Source organism: Xiphophorus couchianus, chromosome 20, assembly GCF_001444195.1.
Source record: "Xiphophorus couchianus chromosome 20, X_couchianus-1.0, whole genome shotgun sequence".
In the NCBI taxonomy this organism is placed as follows: Eukaryota; Metazoa; Chordata; class Actinopteri; order Cyprinodontiformes; family Poeciliidae; genus Xiphophorus; species Xiphophorus couchianus.
Window position 1 is genome coordinate 3857496 of NC_040247.1, and position 17716 is coordinate 3875211.

At 39.2% G+C, this 17716-nt stretch overlaps 1 protein-coding gene across 1 annotated transcript; it reads right to left on the minus strand.

The window, feature by feature from the left end:
- Positions 1–146: 146 nt before the first annotated feature.
- On the minus strand, positions 147–16663 carry LOC114136254 (phosphatidylinositol glycan anchor biosynthesis class U protein-like). Its single transcript, XM_028004126.1, has 12 exons — positions 16280–16663; positions 9048–9112; positions 8727–8786; positions 8583–8645; positions 8225–8334; positions 7850–7950; positions 7497–7594; positions 6419–6573; positions 5593–5736; positions 5396–5520; positions 803–945; positions 147–631 (listed from the first exon to the last, which is right to left on the minus strand). Exons 1-12 carry the CDS (start codon positions 16407–16409, stop codon positions 518–520), a joined length of 1308 nt encoding a protein of 435 aa, XP_027859927.1. The 5' UTR covers positions 16410–16663; the 3' UTR covers positions 147–517.
- Between the last annotated feature and the right edge of the window lie 1053 nt (positions 16664–17716).

Below are 17716 nucleotides of genomic sequence, written 5' to 3' on the forward strand. Positions count from 1 at the left end.
TGTTATAAAATATTTTTTATAAGAAAGGGAAAAAAATACACAAATAAATTTTGTGTTTTGGCAGCTTGGACAATTTTATCTTGATCCATAATCTGCAAAACAAAAATGAAGTTTTGTTGTTTTCATCCCAGAAAAGATCCAATCAATAACTGAAACCTTTAGAACTTTATATAATCCTGGCATTCTGCTCACAACACAAAGAAATTTAAAGTCATCAAGCAAAATAGACAAAACCAAGTGATGCTGAGCCATTTCTCTGGACATTCACACGTTTCCTACATTTTATGTTTAAACAGAAAAAGTTCTGAATAAAATATTCTCAGATGAAACTTTCCCTCCTGAACAGTTCAGAGTTTGTTCATCGGAAACGGCGGCGAGTCGCTCAGAGTTCTGCACCATCAACGTTTTTATTCCTCCTCATTCCAGTCTGAGGAGGTTTGATCAGATTTGATCAGGTTTGATCAGATTTGATCAGGTTCGATCAGCTCGTTGCTCTGCAGCAGCCGCAGGGCGCGCTTCATTTCAGCACCAGCGTCGCCTCGGAGCCGTCCTTCTTCTTCAGGTAGAGCCCGGCCGTCAGGTGGTGCTCCCTCCTCAGGAAGGCGTAGAAATAATCCGACACCAGCAGGATCTGGACCGGAAGCAAAAACACATTTTCAGCAGAAACTAACAGAAAGTTTTATTTTTTTTATTGTCATATAACTAGCAGGTTGTTTCCTGGGTTTCCAGAGATCCGCCTGAGGGTCGGGGGCAGCAACGCAGTGATTTTGGCCTGTTTCCGGTTCCGCCGTCGCTGCTTTACCTGCGCCACGTTGAAGAGCAGCGTGATGGCGTAGTAGAAGTTGGAGTTGGCGCTTCCGGCGTAGATCCAGAGATGCCACAGAACCGGGAAGAGAGCAGAGCAGGCGAGCAGAACGCAGGAAACCAGGAAGATGTTCCTGAGGACTGGACAGGCAGGCAGGCAGCTCAGTAGGACCAATAAATCAATAAACCACTGATAAATTATTGATAAACCACCAATAAATCAATAAACCACCTATAAATTATTGATAAACCACCAATAAATCAATAAACCACCGATAAATTATTGATAAACCACCAATAAATCAATAAACCACCAATAAATTATTGATAAACCACCAATAAATTATTGATAAACCACCATTAAATTATAGATAAACCACCAATAAATTATTGATGAACCACCAATAAATTATTGATAAACCACCAATAAATCAATAAACCACCAATAAATTATTGATAGACCACCAATAAATCAATAAACCACCGATAAGTTATTGATAATCCACCGATAAATTATTGATAAACCACCAATAAATCAATAAACCACCGATAAATTATTGATAAACCACCGATAAATTATTGATAAACCACCAATAAATTATTGATGAACCACCAATAAATTATTGATAAACCACCAATAAATCAATAAACCACCAATAAATTATTGATAGACCACCGATAAATTATTGATAAACCACCAATAAATCAATAAACCACCGATAAATTATTGATAAACCACCATTAAATTATAGATAAACCACCAATAATTTATTGATGAACCACCAATAAATTATTGATAAACCACCGATAAATCAATAAACCACCAATAAATGATTGATAAACCACCAATAAATCAATACACCATCAATAAATTAGTGATAAACCACCAATAAATCAATAAACCACCAATAAATTATTGATAAACCACCGATAAATTATTGATAAACCACCAATAAATTATTGATAAACCACTGATAAATTATTGATAAACCACCAATAAATCAATAAACCACCTATAAATTATTGATAAACCACCGATAAATTATTGATAAACCACCAATAAATCAATAAACCACCGATAAATTAGTGATAAACCACCAATAAATCAATAAACCACCAATAAATTATTGATAAACCACCAATAAATTATTGATAAACCACCATTAAATTATAGATAAACCACCAATAAATTATTGATGAACCACCAATAAATTATTGATAAACCACCAATAAATCAATAAACCACCAATAAATTATTGATAGACCACCAATAAACCACCGATAAATTATTGATAAACCACCGATAAATTATTGATAAACCACCAATAAATCAATAAACCACCGATAAATTATTGATAAACCACCGATAAATTATTGATAAACCACCAATAAATTATTGATGAACCACCAATAAATTATTGATAAACCACCAATAAATTAATAAACCACCAATAAATTATTGATAGACCACCGATAAATTATTGATAAACCACCAATAAATCAATAAACCACCGATAAATTATTGATAAACCACCATTAAATTATAGATAAACCACCAATAATTTATTGATGAACCACCAATAAATTATTGATAAACCACCGATAAATCAATAAACCACCAATAAATGATTGATAAACCACCAATAAATCAATAAACCATCAATAAATTAGTGATAAACCACCAATAAATCAATAAACCACCAATAAATTATTGATAAACCACCGATAAATTATTGATAAACCACCAATAAATCAATAAACCACCGATAAATTATTGATAAACCACTAATAAATTATTGATAAACCACCGATAAATTATTGATAAACCACCAATAAATCAATAAACCACCGATAAATTAGTGATAAACCACCAATAAATCAATAAACCACCAATAAATTATTGATAAACCACCATTAAATTATAGATAAACCACCAATAAATTATTGATGAACCACCAATAAATTATTGATAAACCACCAATAAATCAATAAACCACCAATAAATTATTGATAGACCACCGATAAATTATTGATAAACCACCAATAAATCAATAAACCACCGATAAATTATTGATAAACCACCGATAAATTATTGATAAACCACCAATAAATCAATAAACCACCGATAAATTATTGATAAACCACCGATAAATTATTGATAAACCACCAATAAATCAATAAACCACCTATAAATTATTGATAAACCACCGATAAATTATTGATAAACCACCAATAAATCAATAAACCACCGATAAATTAGTGATAAACCACCAATAAATCAATAAACCACCAATAAATTATTGATAAACCACCAATAAATTATTGATAAACCACCATTAAATTATAGATAAACCACCAATAAATTATTGATAAACCACCAATAAATTATTGATAAACCACCAATAAATCAATAAACCACCAATAAATTATTGATAGACCACCAATAAATCAATAAACCACCGACAAATTATTGATAAACCACCGATAAATTATTGATAAACCACCAATAAATCAATAAACCACCGATAAATTATTGATAAACCACCGATAAATTATTGATAAACCACCAATAAATTATTGATGAACCACCAATAAATTATTGCTAAACCACCAATAAATCAATAAACCACCAATAAATTATTGATAGACCACCGATAAATTATTGATAAACCACCAATAAATCAATAAACCACCGATAAATTATTGATAAACCACCGATAAATTATTGATAAACCACCATTAAATTATAGATAAACCACCAATAATTTATTGATGAACCACCAATAAATTATTGATAAACCACCGATAAATCAATAAACCACCAATAAATGATTGATAAACCACCAATAAATCAATAAACCATCAATAAATTAGTGATAAACCACCAATAAATCAATAAACCACCAATAAATTATTGATAAACCACCGATAAATTATTGATAAACCACCAATAAATCAATAAACCACCGATAAATTATTGATAAACCACCAATAAATTATTGATAAACCACCGATAAATTATTGATAGACCACCAATAAATCAATAAACCACCGATAAATTAGTGATAAACCACCAATAAATCAATAAACCACCAATAAATTATTGATAAACCACCATTAAATTATAGATAAACCACCAATAAATTATTGATGAACCACCAATAAATTATTGATAAACCACCAATAAATCAATAAACCACCAATAAATTATTGATAGACCACCGATAAATTATTGATAAACCACCAATAAATCAATAAACCACCGATAAATTATTGATAAACCACCGATAATTTATTGATGAACCACCAATAAATTATTGATAAACCACCAATAAATTATTGATAAACCACCAATAAATGATTGATAAACCACCAATAAATCAATAAGCCACCAATAAATTATTGATGAACCACCAATAAATTATTGATGAACCACCAATAAATTATTGATGAATTACCAATAAATTATTGATAGACCACCAATAAGTTATTGATAAACCACCATTAAATCAATAAACCACCAATAAATTATTGATAAACCACCAATAAATCAATAAACCACCAGTGAGGTCTATACATGGAAGGAATCTCCACTAATGTTATTGATTTTAGTGATTGATTATTCTGACGCTTAACTGATTAATCAATTAAAACCAATTGATACATTCTACAGATTCTTCATTGATCCACTTCAGACTTTTTATGCAACATTAGAAATGTATTGGCAATAAACTAATGATTAAATTCATTTTCAATAAGTGCAATAACAGATTTGCTGTAGAATCTGAACATAAAACATTTGGCTAAAATATATTTACAGAAATAATTTTTTTTAATCTTAAATACTAAATGCATATATATTTTGTATATTTTGGATTCATTTCTGCTCCATTGTGTCGATTTGTTTGACTCTCTGTTTAACAGTTAATCTGTGATTAAATTAGTTGAAGATTATTTGATTAATCCGATTAATCGTTCCTACTTCCTTCTTGTAGTTTTACTTTACTTTTGCTTTGGAACAAAAATGTAATTTCTGGACTGTTAAATGAACCTGGAGATAAGCCCCGCCCACTACGGCATTAAACACTCACCTGTGAGCTCAGGTGTCCGCGCTGCACACCTGGACAATTAGCTTCGAGTTTTTAAAATAACAAAATAATACTCTTTTTTGCCATTTATTATGGCAATAAATTATGGAACAATATTGAAAGTGTTATTTTGTGTGAAACATTCAGTATGTGAGCGCAGATCTCCATCCTGAACGACATTTAAAGAGACGGAACCATTTCCAAGTATGTTGGGTCGCCATGTTACCTTCAGTTGTTATCAAAGTGTTATTTATATCAAATATGACTTAAATGAAATATGACTTCCTTTAAATCCACTGGATGTTTGTTGGTTCCTTTTACTAGTAAATTCAATCAAAAGCAAAAGTTTGTGCTGCATCTTAAATTATAACAGATTTTAACTCTCTTATCTTATTTTAAAGGGAAATTCCCCCACTGTTGTTTTTAATGCTTTTGTGCATCAGCTGGCCGACCCGCTGACCCCGTTGACCCCGACCTGACCCAGGTGTGCAGTAAACACTCACATCTGTGCAGGTGGCTCCAGACGGGGAGGAAGGCCAGGTAGAGCGCCGTGTCGCCCACGGTGGGGTAAGACTTAAAGATGGAGATCACCGCCAGCTGCATGTACATCAGGAACACCGGCTGGTCCCTGCAGGCCGACGCACACAGAGGTTAGGGGGCGCAGGGAAAGGTCAGAGGTTAATGAGACGGGAGGACTGACTTCAGTTTGATGCACAGAGGGACGGTGTAGAAGAAGACGTTGATCTGGAAGACGCAGAGGAAGAAGAGGCGGAAATGCTCAAACATCTCAGCGAAGAAATACCAGAAGAGGCCGATGTTGGGCGTCAGGTCAGGAACCGAGAGGCTGGAAAAAAAAAAACAGGAACATGGAGCTGGACCAGAGGACATGTCCCACAGCGCCCTCTGGTGGAGACACGGAGAACTGTGTTTCTATCCACAGCAGTCTGGAAGGGCTGAGATGAACTTCGTGCCAAACTCAGCCATCAGAGGGCGCTGCACTGTAACTTTGCTCTTATTTAAATAAAAAAACTCCACCTCAAGTCAAGATACGGTTAAACAAAACATTTTAATTTGTTTGCATATTATCCTCGGAGCCAGAAAACCTTCATGGTGACGTTAAATTTATCTTCTCCTGAGAAAACGTGTTCTCTGTTATGGAGCCTGTGTACAGAAGCTTTTGACAATTCTTCTAGAAGAACATCTGTGAGGTCAGACTCTGATGCTGGATGTGACGGCTTAGCTACAGAACCTGCTCTGATTCATCCCAGACGTGTCGAGGTCGGGATCTGTGGTTCTACTGGAACATCAACATCAGAGCTGGGAGCAACAAATGCCTTGTTCAAGTATTAAGAGCTCCCACCACAGGAAGGAGATCAAGCTAAAAAAAAAAAAACCAGTATAATTTTTTCCCCCACCAAACTTTACACCTGACATTCTGCAGTCAGGGAATTGTGTTTCTCCTGAGTACTCGTTTATTGGACTGGTTCTGATGGTCCAGAAATCTCCAGTTTCTTTTTCTGACTCACATGAAGCCGTAGACGGAGGGCAGGAAGTCCCAGGAGCCGAGCAGGAAGAAGGACAGGCAGACGATGACGAACAAACTGCCCAGGTACATGAACAGGTACTGGACCAGGAACCACCAGAAGGCGGCGCGCCGCGGGTTCACCGGGACGTACTGGTGCTGAGGAGGGACACAGGCAGGCGGAGAGGGCAAAACATGTCAGTGAAAACAGGTAGTATGCATCAGAAACAGGAAGTATGCTTTAGAAACAGGAAGTACACTTTAGAAACAGGAAATACGCTTTAGAAACAGAAAGTACGCTTTAGAAACAGGAAGTACACTTTAGAAACAGAAAGTACGCATCAGAAACAGGAAGTATGCTTTAGAAACAGGAAGTACACTTTAGAAACAGAAAGTACGCTTTAGAAACAGGAAGTACGCTTTAGAAACAGGAAGTACGCTTTAGAAACAGAAAATACACTTTAGAAACAGGACGTACGCTTTAGAAACAGGAAGTACGCTTTAGAAACAGGAAGTACGCTTTAGAAACAGAAAGTACGCTTTAGAAACAAAAAGTACGCTTTAGAAACGGAAAGTACGCTTTAGAAACGGAAAGTACGCTTTAGAAACAGGAAGTACGTTTAGAAACAGAAAGTACACTTTAGAAACAGGAAGTACGCTTTAGAAACAGAAAGTACGCTTTAGAAACAGGAAGTACGCTTTAGAAACAGGAAGTACGCTTTAGAAACAGAAAGTACGCTTTAGAAACAAAAAGTACGCTTTAGAAACGGAAAGTACGCTTTAGAAACGGAAAGTACGCTTTAGAAACAGGAAGTACGTTTAGAAACAGAAAGTACACTTTAGAAACAGGAAGTACGCTTTAGAAACAGAAAGTACACATCAGAAACAGGAAGTACGCTTTAGAAACAGAAAGTACGCTTTAGAAACAGGAAGTACGTTTAGAAACAGAAAGTACACATCAGAAACAGGAAGTACACTTTAGAAACAGGAAGTACGCTTTAGAAACAGAAAGTACACATCAGAAACAGGAAGTACGCTTTAGAAACAGAAAGTACGCATCCAAAACCAATCAAAGCTCGTACCTGCATCAGGTACAGCATGGCCGGGGCGCACAAGGTCAGAGGGTAGATGGACTGGTAGGTGGCCAAGCAGAGGAAAATGGCGCTCAGCAGAACGTTTCCTGAAAAACAGAAATAAAATCAATAAAACCAGAAAATATGAAGATTAAACCACAAATTTGAAACAATAATGAGAGGAAATAAAACAACAAAACTGGAAGAGACATGCTGTGACAAAAACAAGTTATGCTAATGCTAACTGTCGCAATAAATATGAATAAATTAGTAAAAGGTTTTGTGTGTGGCACTTGAGTAAATCATGGAAAGTATTTCTTTCAGCATCACTTTAGAAAGGAGAGCCTGGCTGTGTGGTCGACCTTTTATGGTTGTGAGGACGAACAGGGAGAGGACGGCGTTGTTCAGGCCGCACGTCGACTTGGCAACGCAGGACAAGATGGTGAACGGGTTCAGCAGGTAACTGCCAGAAAACAAGAAAAAAATAACTAAAACTGGGCTTCAATTATGACTCGCTTTCAGTTTAAACACTAAAAAACTAAAACCATGAACAAACATTGAGTTAAATAATAAACAGCGTTATTTCAGGTGAGTTTTGATGAATATCTTAATTTCTCTCCGTCCTGCGTTGCGCTGCTGATTTTTTGCGTATTCATCGTTAACACACGAGGTCGCTGCGTCCTTCCTGATGCTCTCTGAGCAGGAGAGCGCCCTCTACATGCGCTGCAGGAACTTACAACATGGCTACTTTCAGGGGGATGTAGAACATCTCAGTGGGGCTCCTGATGAGCTCCAGGCAGTCTGCGGGGTAACGCTCCGCCTCCACGGAAAACTTCTGCTTCCTGAACTGAAAAGCAACAAAAACCAAACGTTTTATCACCGCTACACAACGGAAAGTTCACCTTTAAGATATTATATTGGATATACTGAATGAGCAAAAGTTTTGACACAAGAGGTTTTTAACACACTTCTCTTTGACATAGTTATAACATAAAACTAAAACAAGATTCTAATGACACATACGGAGCTTAATAAAGAATACATTTTAAATTAAAAATTCACAAAATGTATCTTTCTTTACAGATTGATTCTCACCACTTGCTTGTTAAAGTCCTTCACGGCCATGTAAAGAGCCACCGCTGTGATCACATCCGCCAGCTAACAGGGAAACAGAAACCCACAACAATAAAAGAACTAAAACCAGAGTTTCTCCACTCTGCAGTCATTTATTCCTCCTACCATGAACGTGATTTCTGCATAATCCACCAGAAAGTGAAAGAGGTAAATGATGAGGGGAGTCTGCAGGAAAGAAAAAGATCAAGCATGGGATGTCAGGTGGAATAAATGCTTAATGATAAAATTCATCTCAGCTGGAATATAAAACAAGGAAACTCTGTTTTCTCTGTAAGGAACATCTCAAATACTGAAGCTCTTTATGTTTGAAAACTGAGGCAAAAACAGTACAAAATCAAACATATTCACATTAATATCCAAATCTACGTGTACTTTAAAATGGTTTTTAACCAACATGTGCATCAAGAGCCAGATTTGACGTCTTACCTCGTGGAAAACATCGCCGGAATACGGAGAAACTCCCAGATCAAGCAGCGCTAAACCTTCGATAACTGACCAGAAACAGAAACAAAGTGGCTCTGAACGACTATGATTCAATACGTTTAAAATAAAATAAATCTAACACACTGGGATGAGCTGGATGCAGATAGAAACCAAATATTTCTGTATTTTTAATTCAAAATGATCACAACAAACTACAGACAGACAGAATGCTAAAAGAAAATCCTGTTTAAAGTACTTTTAAAATCTGACAACTAAACCATTTCAGTGGAGACACTTTAGAAAATAAGTTTCAATTAAGACTTGAGGCCAGAAACTGAGCAGATCCCATTTCTGATTTGATGGAAGTTAACACATTTACATTTCAAACATAAGAATATGTCGCAGATATGGTTTTGTCTTAGTTTATGGAGATTTCCGAAAATCTCCATAAACTTAAAGTTTGGCATATGAAGCATCTAATGCAATCATGGGATGTCACTCATAACATTTGTTACAACAACCACATTTAATTTCCCTTTGGGATCCATAAAGTATGTAAGATGATTTATTTTTTCCTTTTTAATTAATGTGGTTATATACAAGATCAGTTACTACAGTTGGTCCATAGTTAAGGAATTGTGCTGTGCCTTTAAGAGGAGCCGTTTCTTTCTTCTTCGTTGGTTTTTTTGTTTAGGTGTGCCCGGGACGGGTTCTGTGCTGTTAAAATGGAGGTTCAATAAAAGTCTGGACAGCTACGCTATTCCCTCTCAGTGTTCTGCTCTTTCTCCACCCACGACCTCTTATTCTACAATAACACCGATTCAGTTCACATCGTAGTGTTACACTGGTGGCAGCGGGTTTGTGGACGTTTGCAGCGGTGAGCACATGCTACACATGCTAACCATCGATAGCTCATTCTGTACGTGCTGAGCGGCGTATATAGCGGCTGTTGAAGACGGACTTTTTTTTCTTTTTGCCCCTACCTCCACCCTCCCTGTCAACCGCCGGTAACAAAGACGAATACCGAGCTATAGCAAGTAATTTTTGGGATCAATTACCATTTCATTCTGCTGGTAGTAGTGCCAGGCCTCACTACAGCCACATTTTCATGGGGGACGGAAAAGAGGATTTTTCAAAATGGTGCAGACGTTTTGAAGTGACGGTTGCTGCTGATCCTGATACCACTGAGGATAGTTTGGTGAAACTGCTACCTACATGGTTAGCGGGGTGCTGCTTTCAGTTACTGGGATAGTGTATCTGATGCAGTAAAAGCGGACTATTCAGCCACCAAGGATAATCTGAAGAACGTTTTTGGACAAACTGCTTATTTGTCGACTTTCCAAAGCTCCATTAATGCACGCAGTCGCCTTCCTGGTGAAGCCCTTCCTGTGTTTGCTGCTGAGATTTGCCGTTTAGTCGAAGAAGCTTTTCCGACTTATGGTGATAATGCTAAACAGGGAGAAAAATTTTGACGCTTTATTGCTGGACTTGACCCTTACCTCCAGCTGCGATGTCATGAGCAGGGTGTTGACACACTGGAGACTGCTCTACAGTTTGCTATGCAGATTGAAACTGCTCACCAAGCTAGTAAAGTGTTCACTACCACACCTCCTTTGCAGTCTTTGTCTACACCACCAGTTTACCCTGCTGTCTCATCTGGGTGGTCTACTCAGGTTCCTTCACCCACTCCTTTAGGAGTCCACTCAGCTACTGCAGATGATTTAAAGACAATGGCAAAGACTATTGAAACACTGTCGGACAGAGTTCAACAGCTGCAGCTGGCAGTTGACCGCCAGCGTGAGGATGCACATCGTCAGGACAGGCGGGACTATGGATTTCGTCATTGGAGCGCCACTCCAGGTGGACGCCGGGGTGACCGATATTCATCAGATGGATACTATGAGTCTTCTCCACGACACAGAGACTCATCAAATGACCGAAACACACCTCACCACAGTTCCAGTTCCTATGCAAAGGATGAACACAACCAACGGGATTTACGTACCCGATCTGGATCATCTGAACGCTACACACAGGGCTACAGCTCTTCAACTAGAGGCTATGCTAGTCGTGGCCGCTCTCCTAACCGCTATGAAAGTGGCCGCCGTAGTCACTCTCCCAGCCCGGGGCGAGTACGTTTCCAATCTCCTTCACATTCAAACCAGGATCAGGTAAACTACGAATAGCTGACAATGAGGGCAGATTGCCAGCTACTGACTTCTCCCTAGCCCAGACAGACAATGACACCTACCAGGACACAGCTACTAGTGACGTTACAGGTTTGGCTGATGTAGAGAAGAGGTATGTGACAGTTGTTCTTGAAGACACCGTAGTACATGCTTTTCTTGACACTGGGGCGGATGGTTCAGTCATTAGTGAGGACTTTAGAATGGCTACACCTGCTCTTTACAGGAAACCCATTGTAAAACAGTTTATTCGTCTCACTGGTGTCACAGGTGATCCCCTTGACTCTGTAGGCTCCATTTATGTGAACCTAAATATTGCAGATAAGCTCATGATACACACACTTCAAGTTGTCAGAAACTGTACAAAGCCAGTCATTTTAGGTTGGGATTTCATGGTGGCAAATGGCATTACGGTTGACACTCGAAACATGACATGCAATGTAGCAGGTACAGCTGTGCCACTAGTTAGTCCACATCTGTATGATTCCTTTATTTAATCAGGTAAACCCCGTTGAGATCTAGATCTCATTTTCAAGAGGGACCTGAAACAAACTTCACTCCCCGTCGGGGAATCGAACCCCGGTCTCCCGCGTATGTTCCCTGTTTGACTACTGTGTCGGTGTCATCCACCGTTAGCATTCCTGCTATGTCTGAGAGGGTCATCACTGCTACTCTGGATGCACCCCAAAAAGAGTTTTTACCTAATGGCTACATTGGTGTGTTTGAACCACATTATACCGACCAGTCTTCTGCTGGTATTGCATGGACTGTGGCCAGGGTAGAACGAGGTTCCATTTCTGTTAAAGTAGCTAATGTTTCACATAGTGATGTCATGTTACATGGTGGTACACAGGTGGGGCACTTTCATGCAGTCTTAGCAGAGGGCCAGAGCGAATTCACCATTATGGACAGTTCTATCTGTAACATTAATACTCAGACACCTGACAGTCCCAGAGTAATCCCTCTTGCCGATAGTACCGACTCAGATCTGACGCCTTTGCAGAAAAAACAACTGACGGAGACTTTGGCTTCTTTTGCAGATGTTTTTAGTCAACACCCACATGACTTTGGCAGAACTGACATAGTGACACACAAAATCGCTACAAACTCTGACACCCCAATCTCACAAAGAGCCTACCGCACCTCTCCAGCTATGAAGGCAGAAATTCGCCGCCAAGTTGAAACTCTTAAGTCACATGATTTGATAGAGGACAGTTCAAGCCCCTGGGCCAGCCCAGTTGTTATGGTGAAAAAGAAGGATGGCTCTTACAGGTTTTGTGTAGATTTTCGTTAACTGAACTCTGTCACCATTACTGATGCTCACCCTTTACCGAGAGTTGATGACAGTCTAGACGCGCTTTCTGGTTCTCAGTACTTTTCTACCATGGACATGTCTAGCGGGTACTGGCAAGTACAAATGGATCCAGCAGACAGACAAAAGACTGCGTTTACGACAGGTGACGGTTTGTACCAATTTAAGGTCATGCCAATGGGGCTAAAGAACTCGCCTCCAACCTTCCAAAGGCTCATGGAGCTTGTTCTGAGAGGACTTCGCTGGACAACCTGTGTCATTTATTTGGATGACATCATTTGCATGGGGAAAACCTTTGAAGATCACCTAGGCAATCTCACAGACATTCTCACTCGTTTTCGACAAGCAGGGTTAAAATTAAACCCTAAGAAATGTGACTTTTGCAAACCTGCTGTAAAGTACATGGGGCACATTGTGTCTCGGGAGGGACTGGCGTTGGACCCAGTAAACACTGAACGCATCAGAAACTGGCCTGTTCCACGCTCACCGACGGAGGTACGTGCCTTCTTGGGACTGTGTTCATATTACAGACGATTTGTACATAAATATGCCTTTATTGCTCAGCCTCTGCATAGGCTTACCCAAAAACAAGTAGTGTCTGAATGGACAGATGACTGTTCTGCCACTTTTCAAGCACTTAAGGTGCACTGACTTCACCTCCAATAATGGCATTTCCCAACTTTGATCAACCCTTCATTTTGAGTACAGACGCATCTAATTTTGCAGTTGGTGCTGTACTGTCTCAGACACAACAGGGGCAAGAAAGGGTTGTATCTTTTGCAAGTCATGTACTTTCAAAAACAGAGAAAGTGGTCTACATATGACAAAGAACTGTATGCTATCGTGTGGTCAATTAGACACTTTAAACATTATCTGAGTTGCAATCCTTTTACAATCATCACTGATCATCGTCCTTTGCTCAGCTTAAGGAAGATGGATGTCACGAACGACCCTACCGGACGCAGGGGTCGTTGGGCATTGGAGTTGGACCCATATCAATGGACAATCACCCACAGAGATGGCAAGAAACATACAAATGCTGATGCCATGTCATGGATACCATTGGGGCAGGACTCAACTGAGGTGACAGTTTCTGCACTGCCTGATGGTCACTCTTCTATTGATACAGAAAAATCTGTGTCACTGGCTGAGTTGCCATGCTCCAGCCCTCAACATTCAGAGATAACCAATGTTGTACCACAAGTGTGTTGTATGAACAATGATGGGACACAGGTGAAACTGGGGTTTGCCACATTACAGCAGACATTATCCAATCATAACATGGACATTGTATCTGCACAACTCTCTGATCCTGTTTTCTTTGAAGTGTATACCTGGGTAAAAAACAAGAAACGTCCCTACCTCAGACAGGTAAAAGGTAGAGTTCAGAGAAAACTTTGGTGGCAGTTTCCTAAGTTATTACTATGTAACGACGTGCTTTGTCGCAAAGGTCAGAGTGCAACAGGGAAACCAGAGGGTTATCAAGTGTTAATTCCATCTGCACTTGTTACAGAAACAATGCATTTTCTTCATGGTAATCCTTGTTCTGGTCATTACAGTGCTGAGCGTACATTTAAGAAAGCATTGACAGTGTGTTATTGGCCACGAATGAGATCTGACATTGAAAACTTCTGTAATCTGTGTAAGACATGTGAAGCTTTTAGAAAAGCTGTGCCAAAGCAGAGAGCGCCTTTGCAATCTATTCAGACTGACAGACCATTTCAGTTAGTGTGTACTGACATTACTGAACTTCCGGTTACCACTCTTGGTAATAGATATGTGCTTGTGGTACAGGATCATTTTACCAAATATGTAAACGCATATGCTATGTCTGACCAAAAGGCTACCACAATGGCACAGTTACTCTGTGAACGATATATTCCTGAACATGGTGTTCCTGAGGAAGTGTTGTCAGATCAGGGACGACAATATCAGTCTGAAGTTATTCACACCATTTCTCAGAGACTGCAGATGACAAAGAAGAGAACCTCCCCATATCACCCAAGAGGGAATGGTATGGTTGAACGGTTTAATCGGACTCTGAAAGAGCAGTTGGCTCGACTCATTCAGGACTATGGGGGCGAATGGGACCACTACCTCCCTGCTGTGGTACTTTCTTTCAACTCTATTCCTCACTCGAGCACAGGGTACTCACCGTATTTCCTTGCTCATGGTAGAGAACCCCGACTACCTGCTAATGTCCATGTTTCATCACCGAAGGTTTCTGATTGCCCACAGAACTATGGTTCAGAACTGGCTACACGGAGGGATGCTGCTTTTGAGACTGTTCTTCTTCATCGCGAAGAACAAAGACAAAAACGAGAGTACTATTACAACAAAGACACAAGGTTTAGGCCTTATGCTTGTAGTGATCTGGTATGGATAGATGACCCCACCACATAACGACAAAAGCTTTCCCCAAACTGGACTGGACCATATAAGGTTGTATCTGTGGATGAAAAGGGGCTCCTTTACAAGCTGGTGGATGTGAAATATCCTCAGGCTGTGACCAAAGTCATTCACTATGATCGTCTAAAACCTTACCGTAGCTCCACTGACACATCTCCAATAGATGTCACTCAATCTGTATTTCCACCAAACAGGGATACACTGCTGAGATATACTGCTTTGTCGGGTTCATTGCCCTGGTCCTTTGGCCAAGCAGCTACACCTCAGGCAGCAGAAAATGCTAGGTCGTTGCCATCTTCGCCAAGGATTCCAACTGGACTCGTCTCCCATCGGCTTGCACAACCACCCCCCAGCTTGCCACCCACTGGGGGTGCAGTTATTACCAGGTGTGGACGTACCATTCGGAAACCGCGACTACTACTGTTATGAAAAATACTTTGTCTATAGAGTTTTTCATGTTAGAGGTTGAAAAACTGGTTCATTTAAAAGCAAACTAGAAAAAAAACAAAAACTTGTTGACAGTTGTTCTTTATGGGGCATTACTATGAGTTTGTGTCCTTTGTTTGCAACCCCCAGGTGATAAGAGCTACTGATGAGACAGTCTGGACAGATTTTTTTATATATAACAACTTCATTTGAAATGAGGACATTTCATTTAAAGAGGGGGAAGTATGTAAGATGATTTATTTTTTCCTTTTGAATTAATGTGGTTATATACAAGATCAGTTACTACAGTTGGTCCATAGTCAAGGAATTGTGCTGTGCCTTTAAGAGGAGCCGTTTCTTTCTTCTTCGTTGGTTTTTTTGTTTAGGTGTGCCCGGGACAGGTTCTGTGCTGTTAAAATGGATAAAAGTCTGGACAGCTACGCTATTCCCTCTCAGTGTTCTGCTCTTACTCCACCCACGACCTCTTATTCTACGATAACACCGATTCAGTTCACATCGTAGTGTGACAGTAGTTTTGAATTAAACTGAATAAATCTGGAAAGTAAATGTGAGATGAGTTCATTTAAATGTAAGCTGTTTCCAGGTTCGGCTCGGTCCTTCATTATTCTGGTTCTGCTGGTTGTTGAACTCAGATATTTGTTCAAACAAAAAGAAACATCAATAATCTTTTTTTTTTTAAAGCATAAATTAAGTCCCTGCTAATAGATTGTTCCGTGTGAAACCTGGGCTCTAAAAATGATTTATCTGTATGTGTGCAGGTTTTAGCAGATGAACCGGTTTGACTTCACCCGTTTTCATCGGAGCGGCGAGGGAAAGGGCAGGAACGGACGGCGCTGTAACCTGGAAAAGAGGCCGCGGAGCTCCGCTCCAGGCCGGCTTACCTCGCTTCCAGGCGGTGATCGGAGACACCACCTCCACCCTCTCTGCGATCAGCTCCGCTAGGCTGGATCTGTACAGAGCCGCGCGGATTGTGACGGCTACAATCAGAAGCAGAGACAAGGGAGCCACCATCTTCACAAGGAAGCGATCTCCGCCCGACCTGCGAGGGGAATGATGGGAAATGAAGTCCTATATAGGACCGCTGGTTATGGTAGCGAAGGAGCAAACAGACCGCCACCAAAAATTAAACTTACATTTTAAAACATGTTAATAAAATTGACAGTATTAATAACAATATTGTTAATACTGTCACTGCTAATAATATTGACAGTATTACATTTAAATTAGCATTTTATTTTAGTATTTATTTCAGAAACGAATTATTTCTTAAACAAACATGAATATAATTATTTATCTATTTAATAAAAAGGTTTTGTTTTAGTGTAACAATACAAAAAAGACAATATATAAAGTAATACTTTATAACGGAACGATATTTCTTATATTGGTTCTGTTCCGGAAAGTATATGTGTTGCATCAAAACAAAACGAACTTTTCCGTAAAGTTAGAAAAAAATAAAGCAGCAACTTTTTCCCCAGAGATTTCTCTCTGGAGAAAATAAGAGAAACTAGGGTTGAAAACTGTATCTGTAATACAGCAATGATTGAATATATGGTAAAACTTTCACTACTGGCTTTAGGGTCACTATTTTTGATCCAAACTCACTCAGAGCTTTCCGCTGTATATCGAGCGTCTTACAATAAATTTTTTTTGTTGCACAAATAAACAGCCTCTTTCACATCCCAGACTTACACAGCCATTAACCTCTGTCGAAATATTTTCGGGTTCAAATGCAATTTAACAGCTGTATAAGGTTCAGTAATTTTCCGAAATAATTTTATTGTATCACTTCTGAAATTAGTTTCTAATGTGACTAACTCGATTTGACAACGTTCTTGTGCTTTTACTTTGAAATTCCCTGACAGGAAGTAGCTGTGGTTGCTATGAGACTTCAGTGAAGACTTTCGTTTTCCTTTCTCCGGTTTAGATGCGGAGCTGGTATCGGCTGTTGGGAGAAAAATGGCTGGTTTAGAGGCGCTGTACACCTGTGTCGCAGATAAAATCCAGTGTCCGCAGGACGCCGTGGTCTGCTTAGTTCACTGGGAAATGATAAAGAATGGCTACCGGTGCATCGGATCTGGATTCGAGGTGAAAGAACAGTTAATCATTTCAGAACAAAATGCCAGACGTGTGTTAGCTTAGCATAAATCAGTCTGTTTTATTCAGACTTCCAGGGGGAAACTTTGGAGTTGTGAAAAATGTCGAGTCATCTTTGGGAGGCTAACGCAACTGCATGATGATAGACACTCTAATATGGTCATTATTTTGACTGAGTCTCTTTTTCTTTTTCTCTGTTGTATTGTAGCCTAGCAGCCGTG